Source organism: Sciurus carolinensis, chromosome 7, assembly GCF_902686445.1.
Source record: "Sciurus carolinensis chromosome 7, mSciCar1.2, whole genome shotgun sequence".
NCBI classification, from domain to species: Eukaryota; Metazoa; Chordata; class Mammalia; order Rodentia; family Sciuridae; genus Sciurus; species Sciurus carolinensis.
Window position 1 is genome coordinate 77,894,990 of NC_062219.1, and position 17,524 is coordinate 77,912,513.

Consider the following 17,524-nt stretch of genomic DNA (forward strand, 5'->3'; position numbering starts at 1 on the left):
AGGCTGATGCTCATATCTATTTCTATACCAATCTGCGGGAATATATTATTTCATTTGAAATGTAGAAATAAAATCTGGCCTCACAAAGTTATTTGGTTGGAAATAGAACTATAGCCTTTTCAGAAAATTATGAATAGTCTTCTTTGATAATACACAACTGTCCAAGAGATGGTTTCTTAAATTGCAGTTGCATTGTTGAATCTAAACCACATCTGTGAACATTTTGTATACCAAAAAAAAAAAAAAAAAGTCTATTGGTCTCTCTTGTACTTTGAATGGATCTTTTACCCATGCATTATTTTGTAACATTATTCAGTAGTCATTTGGAAAAATATTAGTTCGTTAAATTATTCACATCTTTCAAATGTTGACACATTTCTTTACATAATTATCAATAAATGAAATTAATGTCACCAATGATATCAAAAGATTCTCTGAAAACAGGAAATCTGTCAAGCTTGTGTGGCAGAGTTGTTTAAAATTCTGATGTTCATTTGAAAGATCAAATTTTGTCATTGGCAACCATCACTGTCATTTTCTTTAAAGTCCCAACCTCACTTTTTGTTATCTTTGAGAAAATATCTACCATTCTATACCAAGTATGGATCATCATAGTCTGAAGTCTCTCAAACTTTCTTTCGAGTTAAAATGGTTGTCCAAAGGAAAAAATGGTTAGCTCACCTCAATTCAATCTGCAGTTGATTGCTGTGAGACAGCTATTGATCCTTGTTATGCACCACAAAAGCTTTACACACACTTCCCATTTAGTGACATAGAGCAGGGATAGCAAACATTTTCTATAAAGAGTCAGATAACAAGTATTTTGGGCATGTGGATAACAGGTGAGTTGAAATTGATTTACAACTTTTCAACTATGTCACTGTAGTGTGAAAGCAGTCTCAGACAATATGTAAATAAATGAAAAAAAAATGAACATGGCCACATTCCAATAAAACTCTGTGAACACAGGAAGTAGGCAAGATTTTTCCAGCAAGCAAATAGTTTGCCAGTCCCTGATACAAAATATTAAAAAGTTAGCATAATAGCAGGGGCAGTGGCACACATCTGTAGTCCCAGCTGCTCTGATACTGAGGGAGCAAGATCACCTGTGACTAAGAGTTCAAGACCAACCTGGACAACAGAGAGACCCCATCTCAAAAAAAAAAAATATATGTATATATATATATGGTAAAAGATTTAATGAAAATAATAATTTTTACTGCTTCATCAAAGACATTCTTCTCAGGAGAGTATCTGTCATCATTCTTCCCTCTCAGTCAGCATCCATTCTCACTGTAGGATTCTCCTTTTTCCAGACTCACCTGGACACCTGAGTCCTGGTTTCTAGAACTCATCTGCCTCTAAAGTTTCCCCTAAGTTATCTCTACTTGATTTTCTACCTCACCCCTTTTTGGCTTTTTCTGCTTGGCCTCAAACATGCTTAATGTCTCCCATATTTAGACAGAAAAAAGCCTTTCCCTGATGCTTTTCCCTCCTGTGCAGTGGGCCCGACTTTAACACCTTCACTGTCATACATGGCAACAGTCTTCCACTTACCTATTCTATTCTTACAGTCCAGCCAACCAGGACTTCATGTAGGATTGAATCCTAGTGACCCCTAATTATTTCTTGAAATTTGTGAAGTTCTTTTTAATTGGCTCCATGATTTCATTTTTCTGGGCTTCTCTTTACTGTTTTGTTGTTGTTGTTGTTGTTTGCTTGTTTTTAGTTGTCAATAGATCTTTTATTATATTTATATGTGGTGCTGAGTATTGAACGCAGGACCTCACACATGCCAAGCAAGCGCTCTACCACTGAGCCACAACTCCAGGCCCTACTGTTTTTTTTTTTTTTTTTAAACTCACTTTTCATTCACATCTTAAACCATGGACTTTCTTAGTTTTGATTCTTATTTATACACATAATATTCTACTTGCATAGTTTCTCAGCTCCCTTTAATTCCTGATGACTCCCGACTTTGTATCTAGGTCTGATAGTTCTCCTGAGCTTTAGAACATGTTTCAGGCTCCCATCATTTATCTCAGCTTAGATCCCCAACAACTCTTTCAAGCTTATCATCTCGAAAATAGTTTGTGTCTCCCTTAAAACCAACATGCCTCCATTTTCAGTAAGTAACATTTACTAGACCACCAACCCAGAAATCGGGACTTGTCCTATATTCCTTTCCCTTTTTCCTGTAACGTTATTTGCCCACTTGCAAACCCAGTCAGTTGTTCCTCCTAAATATCTTTCTGCTCTTTTCATTATCTCCTTCCATCTGCACTGCCTTTTCATCAGTTCAGTTTCACCTTTTTCATTCCTGACTCTCAACTGAGCTTTCCAACTAACTGCATTCCTATTTTGTAGTACATCTTTCCATGCAAAGGAGATTGTTCCTTGTCCTATGCCTCCATTATACCTGGCATATAGTATTTAGTAGTCACTAAATAAAATGGTTTATTGTAAAAGCCAATTTTTTTTTTTTTGGTATTTTTCTGCTAAAAGACTAAAAGGGCTCCCCTTTGTCCAGAGGATGAAATCCAATTTCTCAAGTGTGATTCCTTACTGTCCATTCCCTAACTCCTCAGCTTAAGTGTCTCCCTCCCCATATACCATACATACCAAGCCCACAGATCACTGTCTCTTTAAGGACACACACCTTTTAAGAACTTATACTTTTGTACATTTGTTTAAAAATTTAACCTTCTCACTTTCTCCCATCTCATAGCTTACTTTGGCGGACCCACTCAACTTTCCTTCCCCATAGACTCTTCCCTAATACCCCCACTATATTCTCAAAATGCACTGTGTGTATAATGGTACTCACAAAAAAAAAATTATTTGGAGTACCTACTCTTTCAGACATTTTGTAGCTTTTATAATATCATGAAGAAAAGTAGTTATTAGTACCCCCACTTGAAAGATGAAGACTTGAGTTAAAAAGAGATTAAATAATTTTCCCAGATTACACATTTAGCTGGATCTGAGCTGGGCTCTGGATCTGGGCTTTCTGCTTTATCATTGTTGACTTTCTTTATTCATCTCTTATAGGGAGTTGGCTGTTATATGTGCATGTATTTGTCTCTTCTGTGTTTACAGAGCCCAGTTCAATAAATAAAATTAACATAAAAATTTGTGACTGGCACCAAATCTCAAGAACAAAGTAGGTCCATGATATAGTCTCAGGAAACAATATTATAGCATAGTGATTTTTCTTCTTCAAAGAGGTATTTGTGATTGGGGGAAGTATGTTTCTTGTATATTTTGCTCAAAAATTGTTTATTGTGCAGAGTTCTCTCAAGCACTGTACAGGAAATAGACATTGGCATGACAGTCGCCATCTTCAAGGAGTTTTGGTGAACATGAAAAAACAACAGGAACAGAGGCATTCACATGTGGGACTGCATTTAAAAAGTACCAGTAAAGCTTTCCTGAAGGATGAGCAGAATTGCAATAAAGGCAAATTTGGGGAAAATATTATGTTGACAGGATAGGAATAAATGATAACTGGAATTTGAAATAAATATAAAGCAAGAAATAAGCCTAATCTGGTCCATTTATGATTCAAACAATTATTGATATCCTTAAATTTAGGCAGTAAGAGCTGCTTCAGTGATGGAATGTCAGTTTTTTCAAATCTTGTTTATTGTGGGATAGAGATATACATAAAGTAAATGTATAGCTTAAAGATTAGTGGGTGCGGATTTTGAGTAAAATAAAAAGGGTGGATTAGTCTCTGCATTTGTTGCATGGGAAGTCCTAGGAATTGGGGTATAACGTGGTTCTCTGCAGGGTGGATGTGGTTTATAATTGAAGTCATACCTGTATCTGCTGTCCTGAAGAAGTCTACCTGTGCTGCTGGAAGCACAGTCCCAGTGTGACTTAGATTCGGTTCATTATCACATGACCTTTGTTTGCCCCAGATAACTTTTTGACACTAAGCACACTTTATGAACACTGAACACTCTCTGTTCACCACTATATACTCCCCCCTATACCTGGAGTCATATTAACACACAGATATGGACATGAATATATTTTATAGGTTTTACTCTCTTATAAACTCGGGTCAAATCATAGTAATTTAATGCATGCATGCTAGTCTGAAAGCTTAGGTAAACATAATCAAATTCTTTTCTCTTTTACTATTTGCTTTTTTTCCTGACACTCACATGACAAGTATGTTAATTAGCACTCTTCAAAATTAATCCTAGTGAAATATGCTTTCAGCTACCATGCTTCAAAAAACACATTTAAGTTTTGCCTTCAAATAGTGTTTAGGATAAGTGTCTACATGTTTGAGACATTGTTATTGGAGCAAAACAATATTAGCATAAGTCTTAGCTCTCTTGAAGTTTGTATTTTTAAAAAGATATTAATCCTAGAAAAACATATAAAATTCAGAAAAGAACACAAAAAGGAATTCAACTAAAAAAAATAAACTCAAGAATAAATAAATACATTGGGTAAATAATGTACTTAATGTGTCTGCATGTTAAACTATTATGGTTTAATTTTTTTAATTGATCCTTGTCAGTAATTTCGAAGCCATGCTTTAGTAAAGAGGATTAAATATTTAAAGTCTGAGGTGAATATGGGTATTTAATCATTCACACCATTGATCTGTGTCCTCTATTTTTGTAGATTTGATCCAGGCTACCAATGAGACCAATGTTAATATCCCTCAGATGGCTGACACTCTCTTTGAGCGGGCAACAAATAGCAGCTGGGTGGTTGTGTTTAAAGCTTTAGTGACCACACATCATCTCATGGTGCATGGAAATGAGGTAAGCTAAGTAAACTAATTTTTTTTTGGTGGAGGATGAAGGCATTTATGGAAGAATATGATGATGTTAAAAGGGTAAGGCCCTTCAAATTTTCATTAATTTGGAGATGAAGAAGAAATTCATGTTCAAAATCATCTGGAATACAATTTTAGTCTTCTATTTGGTTATTTTTGTGAAAATAAAATTTAAGTTAGACCTGGTCTTAGAGATACCAAAGTACTAAACGTAACTAGTGCCTATAACATAAATACTATATATGCCTATTAGTGGGAAAACTTATTGTTAGAGTAGAGGAGCAATAAGACTATTTTTCCCATAGAAAATGTTCCTTCCTTCCTTTGAGTGAAAATGACATTCCTAAAATACTTAATTTTGGAAAATATTGATAAAATTACAATTAATCTTTTGTATGGAATGCTTACTGAGCCATGTTAAATCTGCAGTATTCCTGTTATATGCAGAAATGAAAAATTCTATAATTTAATTCTAATTTAGTGAATGTTAGTCAAAGTTTTTCCCCCCTTATAGAACATTAGAAAAATATAAACTTATAGATCACAATGAAAATTTGTAAAAAAAAATTCCCTTTGGTCAGAAATTTTTTTAAGGTCTAATTTGAGACTACAGATGTTTAATTCTAATTTTTGTGTTTCAGAGATTTATTCAGTATTTGGCCTCTAGAAATACCTTATTCAATCTCAGCAATTTTTTGGACAAAAGTGGATCCCATGGTGAGGTTATTTAAATATTTTTTTTTGCTAATGCTTTAAGTTTAATGGGAGGCTTTTAATCCAAAATCACTATAACTCATACCTCCACTTAAGAAAAAATATAAAAGTAACTATATGACAATAATTTTTAAATATTGAATTGTAGACAATTCAGCACATTAATTTTATTTTTCGTCATTTTTGATGTTCACTTTTAAAATTAACTATGGGTATACTTGACCCATAGATTGTTCATGAAGGTACAGGAGACAGTAAAATGAAAGACGCCATCTAAATTTTTAAAAAAATTATTCCAGTCATAAAGAAATTTTCTTTGTAGATTAATAGAGTTTGAAATGCACTCATTTGTTCATTCACCATAATTACTGACTGTCTATATATGGTGAGCAAATCAAGCAGGTAGACTATTACCAAATGGCTACCTGTATTAATTATGAAACAGGTTGTTTTTATTTAAACAGTATTTTATTAATTAATTTTATTTTCTCTCCTCTCTCCCCCAGGTTATGATATGTCTACCTTCATAAGGCGCTATAGTAGATATTTGAATGAAAAGGCTTTCTCATACAGACAGATGGCATTTGATTTTGCCAGAGTGAAGAAAGGGTATTGTTAATTTTCTTTCTCATGTTTATTGGAACAGCATAAGTCCTTGAAGCATACTTGATTTATTTTAACTAAGCTTATGTGCCAATTAATTTTTACCGTAAAGACCCAGTTTACAATCACCTGAAAGATGATCAATAAATAAATAGAAGTTAGCCATGAGGTTGCCATATGCATTGCTTTATTTATGTCTTTATGCAAAGAAAATATGAGTAGTTAGCTGCTCAGAGTTTACATAGTCTAAAATTTTATTTGCTAAAAATGATGCCAAATTCTTAAATACATGAACGTCTTTAAATAATTAAGGAGGGAGAGAATTGGCTACACTTATTTGAAAGTAGAGTGGCTGTAGATGACAATAGCTATTTCAGTGTGTTTTGAGGTAAAAATTAAAATGTGGGTAGGTGGAATCCGTTTTGATAAGTAATAGTGTCCTAAGAAATACAAATATCCTATAATCAAATTAATTATTAATATTACCTATTGGTTAGAAAATTTCATTGAAATACTTGAATTTTAATCCATAATTACCATTTATGTACCTCTAATCTAATCAAAAGTGTTCAGCCAAAAGTTTGTACACATTTTTTATTTGTTACTAACTTGAAATAATGGCAATGTATTCAAGAAGTTTTAATATTTTTCTTTTCAAGAATCCAAATGAAAAGACATCTCTCTATCTTTGTCATAACTGACCTAAACTTAACTTTGAACTACCTTTTCATCATGGTGGTGAAAAATACAAACTTGCTTGCTCAGAATACATCAGGTTCTTCTAGGTGAATATAAAATTAGGGGTTTTGTCCCCTTTATCCCCTTATCATTATAGATGATTCTACATCATACACCATCCTCTGACTTCTGCCACCATTCCTGATGTTTTCAATTCATTGTGACCTCTCTGTAATATGTCCATGGCCTTCTTAGAAGACCCTGCACCCCTGTATGGGCCTTTAAGGATTCTCTGGGCTGCTTTCTCCACCACTAGGGAGAGAGAGACTCTGAAGGTGACCATTATCAGCCTGGATATTTCCTTCAGCTATTATGATAGTGCTACTCCTTGACCATCGCTGAATGCAGGGACTCCTTAAGAGGTTTGTAGATATGTACAGGGCACAGTGTCTCTTCTGATGCCCCCTCCAGCACCAACCTCCAGTCTGGTGTTCTGTTAAACTGCCATCTCCATTTGGGCAACAAGTGCATGCCAACATGCAATTTCCTCACTGGATGGTGGTATCACTCGCAGGTCTACAGGTTTTTTAGGCTTCCAAGGCATGTTGTCTTATTATCAAAAAACAAAAAATGGCTTTTTAAGAGAACTTATATTTTTACCACAATTGCTTGTGTTACAGATTTTTAAAATCTATTCAAAAATTCAACCAACCTCTTTTATTCAAACCACATTGCTTTTCTGCCCAAGAGCAGTGCAGATAGAAAGAAAGCATCACCTGTGGGGTTGAGGATTGATAATGCGCAAGAGGAAGTAGTATAGAAACAGGAAACAGGCATAGCCTCATAATGCCTCACAATGGCCCCACAAGATGAAAGAGGACATGGGGAAGGACACAGCTTGGAACTGTGTGTGTGTGTGTGTGACCTTGGATTTCCCATATGCGAGGAAATTTTATCCTTTTCTTTTTAAAAATTTTTGTAGGGCTGATGGTGTAATGCGGACAATGGCTCCTGAGAAGCTACTAAAGAGTATGCCAATACTGCAGGGACAAATTGATGCACTGCTTGAATTTGATGTATGTATCTCACCAGAAAAAATATTCCTTACATAATCAGTATTCTTTCCTTTGAAGGTGGGCTACAGGTAAATCCAGAGATTTCCTCAGGAAGCAGCTTTAGATTTTTTTTCTTCATTTAAATGAATTTGATGAATACTTAGGTCAGATGGTTAAGCACAGTAGAGAAGATTTTGGTTCCCCAGTTTGCAAGCAGCTTGTCAGGTGTTTAAGTCATGGAAAAATATGAGCAATGCATTCTTGGAACCTTCTGTTCTAAGCAGGATGGTGGCCTCCTATTGTGCTTGACAGGATGAAGTATCTATAAGATGCCACCTGCAGGCAGCTAAATTACTGGACCTACCATTGGAAATCATTTTATGGGGATCACTTAAGTGACACTGCACCACAGAGAATCATCTTTGTTTTATCATGGACAGCATTGATTCTTCCCAGCAATCAGTAATTTGTGTCTTAAAACTATACCTATATTTGACTGTGGTGGTGGCGGCAGCTACACTAACCCACACTTATGAGAAAGTCATATAGAGCTAATTACATGCACACTCACAAATGGATACAAGTAAACCAACGGAAATGGAAATAAGTGTCACTGTCAATATCCTGATTGTGATACTATTTTTGACTATAGTTTAAGATGTTACCTTCAGGAGAAACTGAGTAAATGGGATATGAGATCTCCCTGTATTACTTCTTTTTTTTTTTCCTGTATTACTTCTTTAAACTGCCTGTGAGTTTACAGTTACCTCAGAATATCAAATTTTTTTTAAAACCTGACTCATAAAAATAAAACATTTTTTTACATGTTGAAAAAATTTTAACTCACTTCATCAGCTTTTCTGTATTTTGGTAGTTGCCTAAAACAAAGGCTTTCCTCAAATATTAGTAGCTTAAAGTCTCTGTTAAGATTATCTGGTTTAGTCTATAATTGAGCCCTGTCATACCGCCTAACTCCTGTGAAATTTCAGTAAAGTCAGCAAACCATCTTGTTGGCTTTGACAGATTTTACAGATTAACTAAATTTCTATGGAATGAATTGCTTCTCTTAATTGTTTTTCTTCTTATCCATTTATTTTCCTTTGCTTTCTTTGCCCTTGATAAGGGTACTGCATTAAAGGGAAAAAGTCATAAAGGCAGTGTGGGGGTGGGGGGGACAAAGTCTAAGAATTGTGAACAAAGACTGAGGAGTGGGAGGTAAATATTCTTCTGTGTTGGCAGTGGCATATTTAGTGGATGGGTAAATAACTTTGAGGCTCAGTAAGTGTTTCAGAAGTAGCTGGCTAAGATATAACCCCACCATTCTTTCTCACTGAGGTCACTGCACACTTGAGCCTGAACCTTCATGGTCACACAGACTTAAAGGTAGTGGAAATGGAAGAAATGTAATATAACCTTGTAAACGCAGTAGAAAATCATGTTTTCAAACACTGAATTTGATTGATCTATGGTTCATTGGTCAATAGAATGTATATACATCTTTTAACCGGCCTAGTTTCATTGACTTAAGCTAAATTAAAAACTAAATGTAAAACAAGATACAATTGGTCTTTTGATATTATTAGTGTTACTAAAATTGCCCAACATTTGTAAAATATGAATGAATTTCTTAGTAATTGAGACACTTTAATGTGATTTAGGAAAGATGTTGACTTGATGATATGCAGCTGACATTAAATTTTCATCTGTTTCCAGGTGCATCCAAATGAGCTAACAAATGGTGTCATAAATGCTGCATTTATGCTGCTTTTCAAAGATCTTATCAAACTTTTCGCTTGCTACAATGATGGAGTTATTAACTTACTCGGTAGGTGGAACTACAGAAACATGTTGGGCTGATGGGGTATGTGGTGAGACTGACAAATTCTGTGGAATGATTTGGTTGTCTTACTCTTCTGCAGTAAAGTGAACCCTTGGCAGGGGCAGTGTTATGTAGGAAACCATGCTACTGAGAATGTCCACAGATGGTGGCACTGGCAGAGCAATGTGGACAGAGAAGAAAATTTATTTTTAGGAAAACTCTCTATTTCAGTGTGGTATCTTCCCAGGTAAAAGGAATTAGTCATCAACCTTTTCCTTGGTAGGGGTCTATCTCTCTGGACTGTGATGCTATGAGGGAAGCTCAGCATTGATCTCAGGTGTTGACTGGCTGAGGACTCAGCAGTAATAGTAGATGGGTGGGAAGCCTGTGCTGTTCAGTCTATTCACAACCTCCATTTCTGACATCATGGCAGCTTCCTGTGGTGTTCCCTTCAGATTATCTGAGAGCCTGTTTGTTTTGCATTCACATGGGATGAAAGTAATCTCGTGCTATTTATCCATTCTGAAGGTTCATCCACTACTATGCTTTTCACCATGCTTCAATTTAATTTTTCCAAGTCCCTTGTCATCCAGGCCAATTGTTGATTTGATGTAGTTCCATATGTTCTGTTAGCTTTCCTTTGACATAAAGCAGAAAATCGGATAGATATACTGCTGAAAGTTTAATTTACTAGGAAGATTTCTTTCTACTGTCAAGGTCATCCCTTTGTGGAGATGTGATTCATCAGGTCACTTCCAGCTGGTTCCAGCATGAGAAGCCATTTCTAAACCAAACTTGAATTTTTTATTCCTCAGAAGCTGGTCATAAGGAACACCCCAGAGGCCGTAAGTATGATTTGAGGGAGAAATGAACAAAACAGCAGTATAGAAGAGAGAGTAGGACACTGGTAAGATGAAGCTTCTGTCCATACACCCCACCTGCTGCTTTATGATCTGCTAAAACTTATCTCTTACTATTACTTCCACTTGATAATGGAGTGTCCTTGCACTTATTTACCTTTATGGTTTTGTACTTTAGATAACACCCACTTTAGGTCTAAGGACCACTTGAAGTTCTGTCATCAGAATCTCAGTCTCTAGATGTAAACCAACAACAATTTTTCCAAAGGAGTTGCTATCTAAAGACGTGACTGTGCTCTAAAGCACTAGAGAGCTGTACCGGAGTGTGCCAGAGGCATTCTATAATATTTAAATCTGCTGCAAACACTTTGAGTACCTTTAGATCTCCTAGAATGAAACCCATGTAACTTCAGGCTGGAGTAATTGTGGAACCTGGGGTAAAGAAGGGCTTTTCACAAGGAAAGAGGGGTTAGTTCTCCAGGAAGAAGTAACAGCCCTTATTGTGGATGTACCTAACAACAGAGCATCAAACTCTATGAGGCAAAAACTGACAGGTCTGCAAGGAGAGAGAGATAAATCCACTAGTGCAATTGGAGACTTCATCACTCTATCAGAAATGGACAGATCTCCCAGGAAGAAAATCAATAAGGGACAGATTTGAACTTAACAACATCAACTAAATATAGCGAACATCTATAGATCATTTTATTCAACAGCAGCATACCACACATTTTTCTCAAGCTTGCATGCAAAATTCATCAAGACAGATTACAATCTGGGCCATAAAACACAACTTAACAAATTTAAAAGAATATAAATAATACAACGTCTGCTTCTAGGCCACAAATAGAATTAATCTAGAAATCAGTAGCAACAACAAAAACAAAAAACTGGAAAATCCCAAAATAGGTAGAGATTAAGCCCCATACTTCTAAATAACACATGAGCCAAAGAAGAGGTCTCAAGAGAAATTCAGAGATAGTTTGAATTAAATGAAAATGAAAACACAATCTATCATAAAATGCGGGGTTCAATAAAAGCAGCATATAGATTACAAATTATAGCATTGAATGCATTTACTAGAAAAAAGAAAGGTCTAGAATTACTCACCTAAGCTTCTACCTTGTGCAATGAGAAAAAGAAGAGCACATTATCCAAAGTAAGAAGAAAATGAAATAATAATAGAGCACAAGTCAATAAAATTGAAAACAAGAAATCAACAGAGAAAAATAATAAAACAAGAAGCTGTTTCTTTGAAAAGATATACAAAAGATCAAGTCTTCTGCCAAGCTAACTAAAAGGGTTGGGGGGGTAGAGACCACTTTACCAATATCAGAAATAAAAGAGGGGACATCCCTACAAATCCCATGAACCTTAACAGGATAATAAAAGAATACTATGAGCAACTCTCTGCTCACAAATTTAATAACCTACATGAACAATTCCTCAAAAGACACAATCTGCCAAAACTTACACAATAAGAAATAGTCTGAATATACTGGAATGTACAAAGAAATTGAATCAATAATTAACAACCTTTCAAAATAGAAAACACCAGGCACCAGATGGGTTCACTGATAAATTCTATCAAAAATTTAAATTAAAAATTATACCAATTTTCTATAGTCTGCTCCAGAACATAGTAGAGTAGGGGATGTTCATAATGGGAAAGGCTATATATGTGGGGTCAGGGCAGATCTGTGAAATCACTGTCCCTTTCCATTTTATTTTGCCAAAACTGTTCTTAAAAAAGACAAAGAAAAAGAAAAAGTTTTAAAAAAAGAAAAAAGTCTGGGTATGTCCGTTTCTCATATGCACACTCAATCTGATTAAGGTCCCTGTGCAGAATACCTGAAAAAAGTACATTCAGCAGTGTTCAACAACTTTCATCAGGATATAAGGGCTTCCCGTAAACTCAGATTGCTGGACCTAGCCCAGAATTTCTAAACCAGTAGACCTGAGGTAGTGCCTAAGACTTTGCATTCCTAATAAGGTCCCAACTAATGCTGTACCTGTTGACTTGAGGACTTCAATCTGGTTACCACTGTATTAGAACTACTACCAAATGCTGGGTTTGAACCCACACTTTTTGGCATGTTCACCCAAATCGATAATTATTGATTATATAACAAAACTGACATTCTGTTCTTTCCTGCCTAGCGGCTTTAGAATCCTTTCTAATTCTCCAGATTTTTGCTAGTTAAGGTTGCTAGGTTCAGACAAATACTCTCCTTTTGGTTTTTTTCTGAATAAATACCCTAACTTTCACAAGAGAGACCACAGCAAGGCTGTCTGTGGAACTTTTCCACCTATGCAATAATCCAGTAACTCACAAGGTCAGACTCCTGACTTTCCCTGTGGCTGCAAGAGATAAGATTATTTTGGGGCAGGAGTACCTTTGTCTGAACTTGCCTTAAGCCAGTAATTTAAAGTGCTGTGTTTTCATTTTCTTTTTTAAGCACTCCAGTGGAGGCAGGAGCAGCTGTCCACTCTGTGTTTCCATTTGCCTTGTTCCCATTGTGGAGCCTATCCCATGGTTTGATAAGCTTCATTCCAAGTGCTCATTTCACAAAAACTTAAATGATAATTTAAGTAATTGTCTTACTCCTGTATAGAGCATGGACTTCAAGGACCCCATTTTCCAATAGTCATAGGTGTTCATCACCTTCATATCTAATTGCATTACATATCTAACACTGGGATTCCAATTTGAAAGTCTGTTTTCTGCATCCAATTCTGGTAGCAAATACTGTGTCTATTCAAGAAGCAGAAACTACTCCCCATATTCTATAAAGAAAGGAATTTAATACAGGGTGTTAGGTGCTGTATACTTAGTGGAAGCCTGTGAGAACTGGTACTAGTCATTTCCACTGAAACAACTCCCAGAATTAAGTAGTCACATTGTAGAGGAGCTACCACCTCTGAGACCACTGCTGAAAGTATGCTAAAAGAAGCTGCCATTGCCACCTCAGCTACTTTGCAACACTGGGAAATGGACCCCTGAAACTGTTATGCAGGGATTGAGGAGTCATATCAAGTGACTGTGGCCTTAATCATTACTCCTCAAAATCCAAGAAGCTGGAGTAGAAAGTAGAATGCTGTTGGAGGATAATTTCACATATCCATGATCTTGCCCATCACAAGCAATAGCTACCTGAAAAGGCACAAGAAGAGGGTTATCTCCTCAGTTTTAGCTTCCAGATCTCCCACAGATCTGTCTCATTTGTAGTGCTAAATTTGTACCCAGAACTCTGGCTTCATATGAATCCAGAGATAGAATGAAGGTCTGGTGCACCAATCATCAGCATCAAAGTGCTCTTAAAGGTTTTGCCTTTAGTAAGGAACAATTCTTGCCCTACCTGCAAAGTTTAAAACCAAATAGACCTTTATATCACATTAGAGACTTTATCAGTAAATCAGAGTAGACTTCCCTATTATCTTTTACTGGCGAAACTTAACTTTTCCTTCTTGCTCATAAATGAAAGCTTTTGCTAAAATTTACTTCTAGCCATTTACTTATCTGCCTTTTCTGTATATTTTCCATTGGGAAAGAAAAAACTTATCATTTCCATTTTGATGAACCCCAAATCCATTATTTCAGTTCTTACCTTTCTTCTCCACTTCAGTTTTTACTTAAATTTAGATGTTGTGTTCTTACCTAAAACTCTGAATCTCTAAAACTGAACTTTTAAACTTACCCTTCCTAATCTCCTTATTCTGTTTATATATAATTAGTCTTTTAAATGTCAGTTATCTTTGAGTTACTCATCTTCCTGAAATCCACAGCCAGTCAGAAAAAACCTCTCTCATCTTGTTTTATTCCCACTTTTGCTTCAGGAACATGGATTTAGCATCTTTGCAATTAAACATGTTCAGCCATGTGACTGTTCTCTACTGTTGTCCTGAACAGCTACTTCAAGATGTTCTACTTTACCTTCTCTTTACGTAGACTTTAGAGAGAAACAGTATTAAGAATGCAGTTAGTTTCTCTTTGCATTAAAGTAATAACCATTCAAGTGCTGGCAGTGTGGCTTAGTGGTAGAGCATTTGTCTAACATGCTCAAGACCTTAGGTTCAACCCCAGAAATGCCCTCCCCACAAAACAGGAAAAAAATAACCACTCAAGAATTTTGTTTTCCCCTTTGGTACCAGGGATTGAACCCACCGGCACTTAACCACTGAGCCGCATTCCAAGCCCTTTTTATATTTTATTTTGCAGTAGGGTCTCCCTCAGTTGCTAAGGGTCTTGCCAAGGTGCTGAGTTTGGCCTTGAACTTTCTATCCTCCTGCCTTAGCTTCCTGAGTCTCTGGGATTACAGGTGTGCACCACCACATCCAACCATTCAAGACATTTTGTTAAATTTAAATTGAAAATGATAGTCTACTGGCTAGATTAGCAGCAGAAAGGGAGGAGAGTTGTGCCTTTCTCTACTAAAGACTTTTCAAAAGTGGTGGAATTGTGTGTTCTTGCCTAATAACATTCTGGTGTGGTGCTGTCTGCATTCAGCATTGTCAAGCTGCTCTTATTGAAGTTAATCTAGAACATAGATATGCAAGAAAATATCCTAATTGTTTTGAGGCAGATGTGTTTTATTTACCAGATAGTGCTAGCAACTAAACTTATAAATATTTTATGGGTTAGTTTTAATCAAGGACTCCCTGACCAATACTTTACATGTAACGTTAGACTCAGTTTGGGTGCTACAAATCTTCACAAATGTTTTATCACTGTCATGAAACTCTGACTTCCAAGTGAAATGTTCACCTAACTGACTAATGGTCCTTAGTATTAATCCATATGAAAAATCTAAGCTTGTCTCTCAAGAATGAGATCCCTTTTCATTTGGTTCCTTTCCTAGGTTACCCTTTAAAAATTAATATTAATATACAAAGGAGAATTTATCACAACTTTGCAAATATTCATGTTACAAATGTCAAATTTGATTATTTCAAATATTCATGTTACAGTATAAGAATCATGTTACAAATGTCAAATTTGATTATTTCATATACTGAACAGCAAGATAGGTTATCTTCAGTATAAAGAAACATAGTCTCATTTTGGGGTAACCTGTCCCTTCTGTAAAAGAAGTGTTTTCTCTAGACCCACCCCTGGTCTCTGGGAACAAGGGAACCCCATAGTTTTGCATATATCAGTTAATAGTTCATATTGTCTTTCTCTGTCATTACCATTATAGAAACAGTTATGAGATTATAACCTAAAGCTATAGTGATTGAATGTCTTTTTGTTTTGTTTTGTTTTTTTGCTGAATCCTAACTACCATGGAAAATACAGAAATTCAGAGGAGACAGAGAAAAAAATTTAATTTTGATGCAATAGTTCGGTCGTTCTTTCTTTCTTTCTTTCTTTCTTTCTTTCTTTCTTTCTTTTTGTTTTTTACTGTATTGGGGATCAAAACCAAGGCCTCATGCATGGTAGGCACTGAATTACATCCCTAGCTCTTAATGCATTAGTTCTAAAGGGAAATCAAGATTTTTCAGTTTGTGTCATTGCTGAGGATCTGATGCAAAGAAATAGATTTAGATTATAGTAAGAAAGTAAGTTAGATATTTGAAATTGTTTATGTGAAGATTGTTTACAAAGAGAGATAAAATTTTGTTTTTCCATAAGTCCTTATTTTCAAAATTTTAGATGAAAAAAGATTCTTATAGTGTCATGATTCTGTCGATAGCATTAGAAAACAAGATACAGTGGAGAAAGAAAGTAACCTGAGATTTGGCCATTTATTGAAAACCTCACTTCTCTCTCAAATCTTAACAAGTAGATAACAGAGAGTGTTTATTTTCTTGATCTTTTGGCTTCCCTTAAATACCCTATGGGGAGGTCTGTGTTAAAAGTAAAATTACCCAAAGACTGTCAACAGAAGGTAATGAGTAGCTGCTCTAGATAATTAGTTCTTTGCATAATTATATATTATTAAACTTTTCTTGAGAAAATTAAAAATACTTTTGAGGTAGTAAAATTACATACTGAATGACATAAAAAAAAAACTCTCAATTATGAGAGAATATAAAAGTGGCATGTGTTTAACCATTTGCAATTATAAAATAATGAACTTATAAAGGAGGTACTGGTCCATCAGTTGTAACCCATTGCTCTGCTGTGTTGCCATCTACAATGTCAATAATTATTGACTGAACAAGGAAAGTGCTGGTTTTCCTCAAAATATAGATGAGAAAAACACATTTTCATACTGTAGTTATAACAGAGCTGTGCTACCTTAATTATTATGAATGCTAGTGTTGGGAGTTCAAAAGAAAACAGTGAAGTAATTCTCTCTTTTTCAGTCTATAATGCTTGAGGTTGAGAAAGAGAGAGGATTATACGTTACAAAGTCATAAAGGTTTGGTAAACCAAATGGTTTTCATAGAACTCCTCTCTTTTGGGAAGATCAATAGAGTAAATGAAGTGGGTTGAAGGAGAGGAAACAGGGAAGGAAAAAGGGAAGAGCAGTTGAATGAATCTGACCAAACTTCAAACTTTCGTAAGCATGTACATGATGTACATGGATACAGCACAGTGAATACCAGGATCAAGTATACTAGCTTTATTTCATTTTGTATTTGTTCTTTTTAGATATACATGACAGCAGAGTCTATTTTAACATACATGGAGTACAACTTCCCATTCCTGAAGTTGTACATGATTACACTGGTCATGTATTCATGTATGAACATAGGAAAGTTATGTCCGATTCATTCTACTGACTTTTCTATTACCATCTCCCCCTTCCCTTCATTCCCCTTTATCTAATCCTCTGAACTGCTGTTCTTCCCTCCCCCACCCCATTGTGTGTTAGCATCTGCATATCAGAGAGAACATTCGACCTTTGGTTTTGGGGAATTGGCTTATTTCACTTAGCATGGTAGTCTCCAGCTCCACCCATTTATCAGCCAAAGTCATTCTTTTTTATGACTGAGTAACATTCCATTGTGTATATGTACCACATTTTCTTTATCCATTAACCTGTGA

The 17,524-nt window shown here is 35.6% G+C and overlaps 1 protein-coding gene across 12 annotated transcripts in view; it reads left to right on the top strand.

Annotated features, from left to right (window-relative positions):
* The window catches only part of Snap91 (synaptosome associated protein 91), a 139,545-nt gene that overhangs the window by 55,284 nt on the left and 66,737 nt on the right, over positions 1-17,524 (top strand). For all 12 annotated transcript variants that reach the window (XM_047558079.1, XM_047558084.1, XM_047558090.1 and 9 more), the window contains exons 3-7: positions 4,645-4,787; positions 5,443-5,518; positions 6,022-6,124; positions 7,779-7,872; positions 9,565-9,676. In XM_047558079.1, the coding sequence (XP_047414035.1) occupies positions 4,645-4,787; positions 5,443-5,518; positions 6,022-6,124; positions 7,779-7,872; positions 9,565-9,676 (528 nt within the window). The remainder of the gene's footprint in view (positions 1-4,644; positions 4,788-5,442; positions 5,519-6,021; positions 6,125-7,778; positions 7,873-9,564; positions 9,677-17,524) is intronic.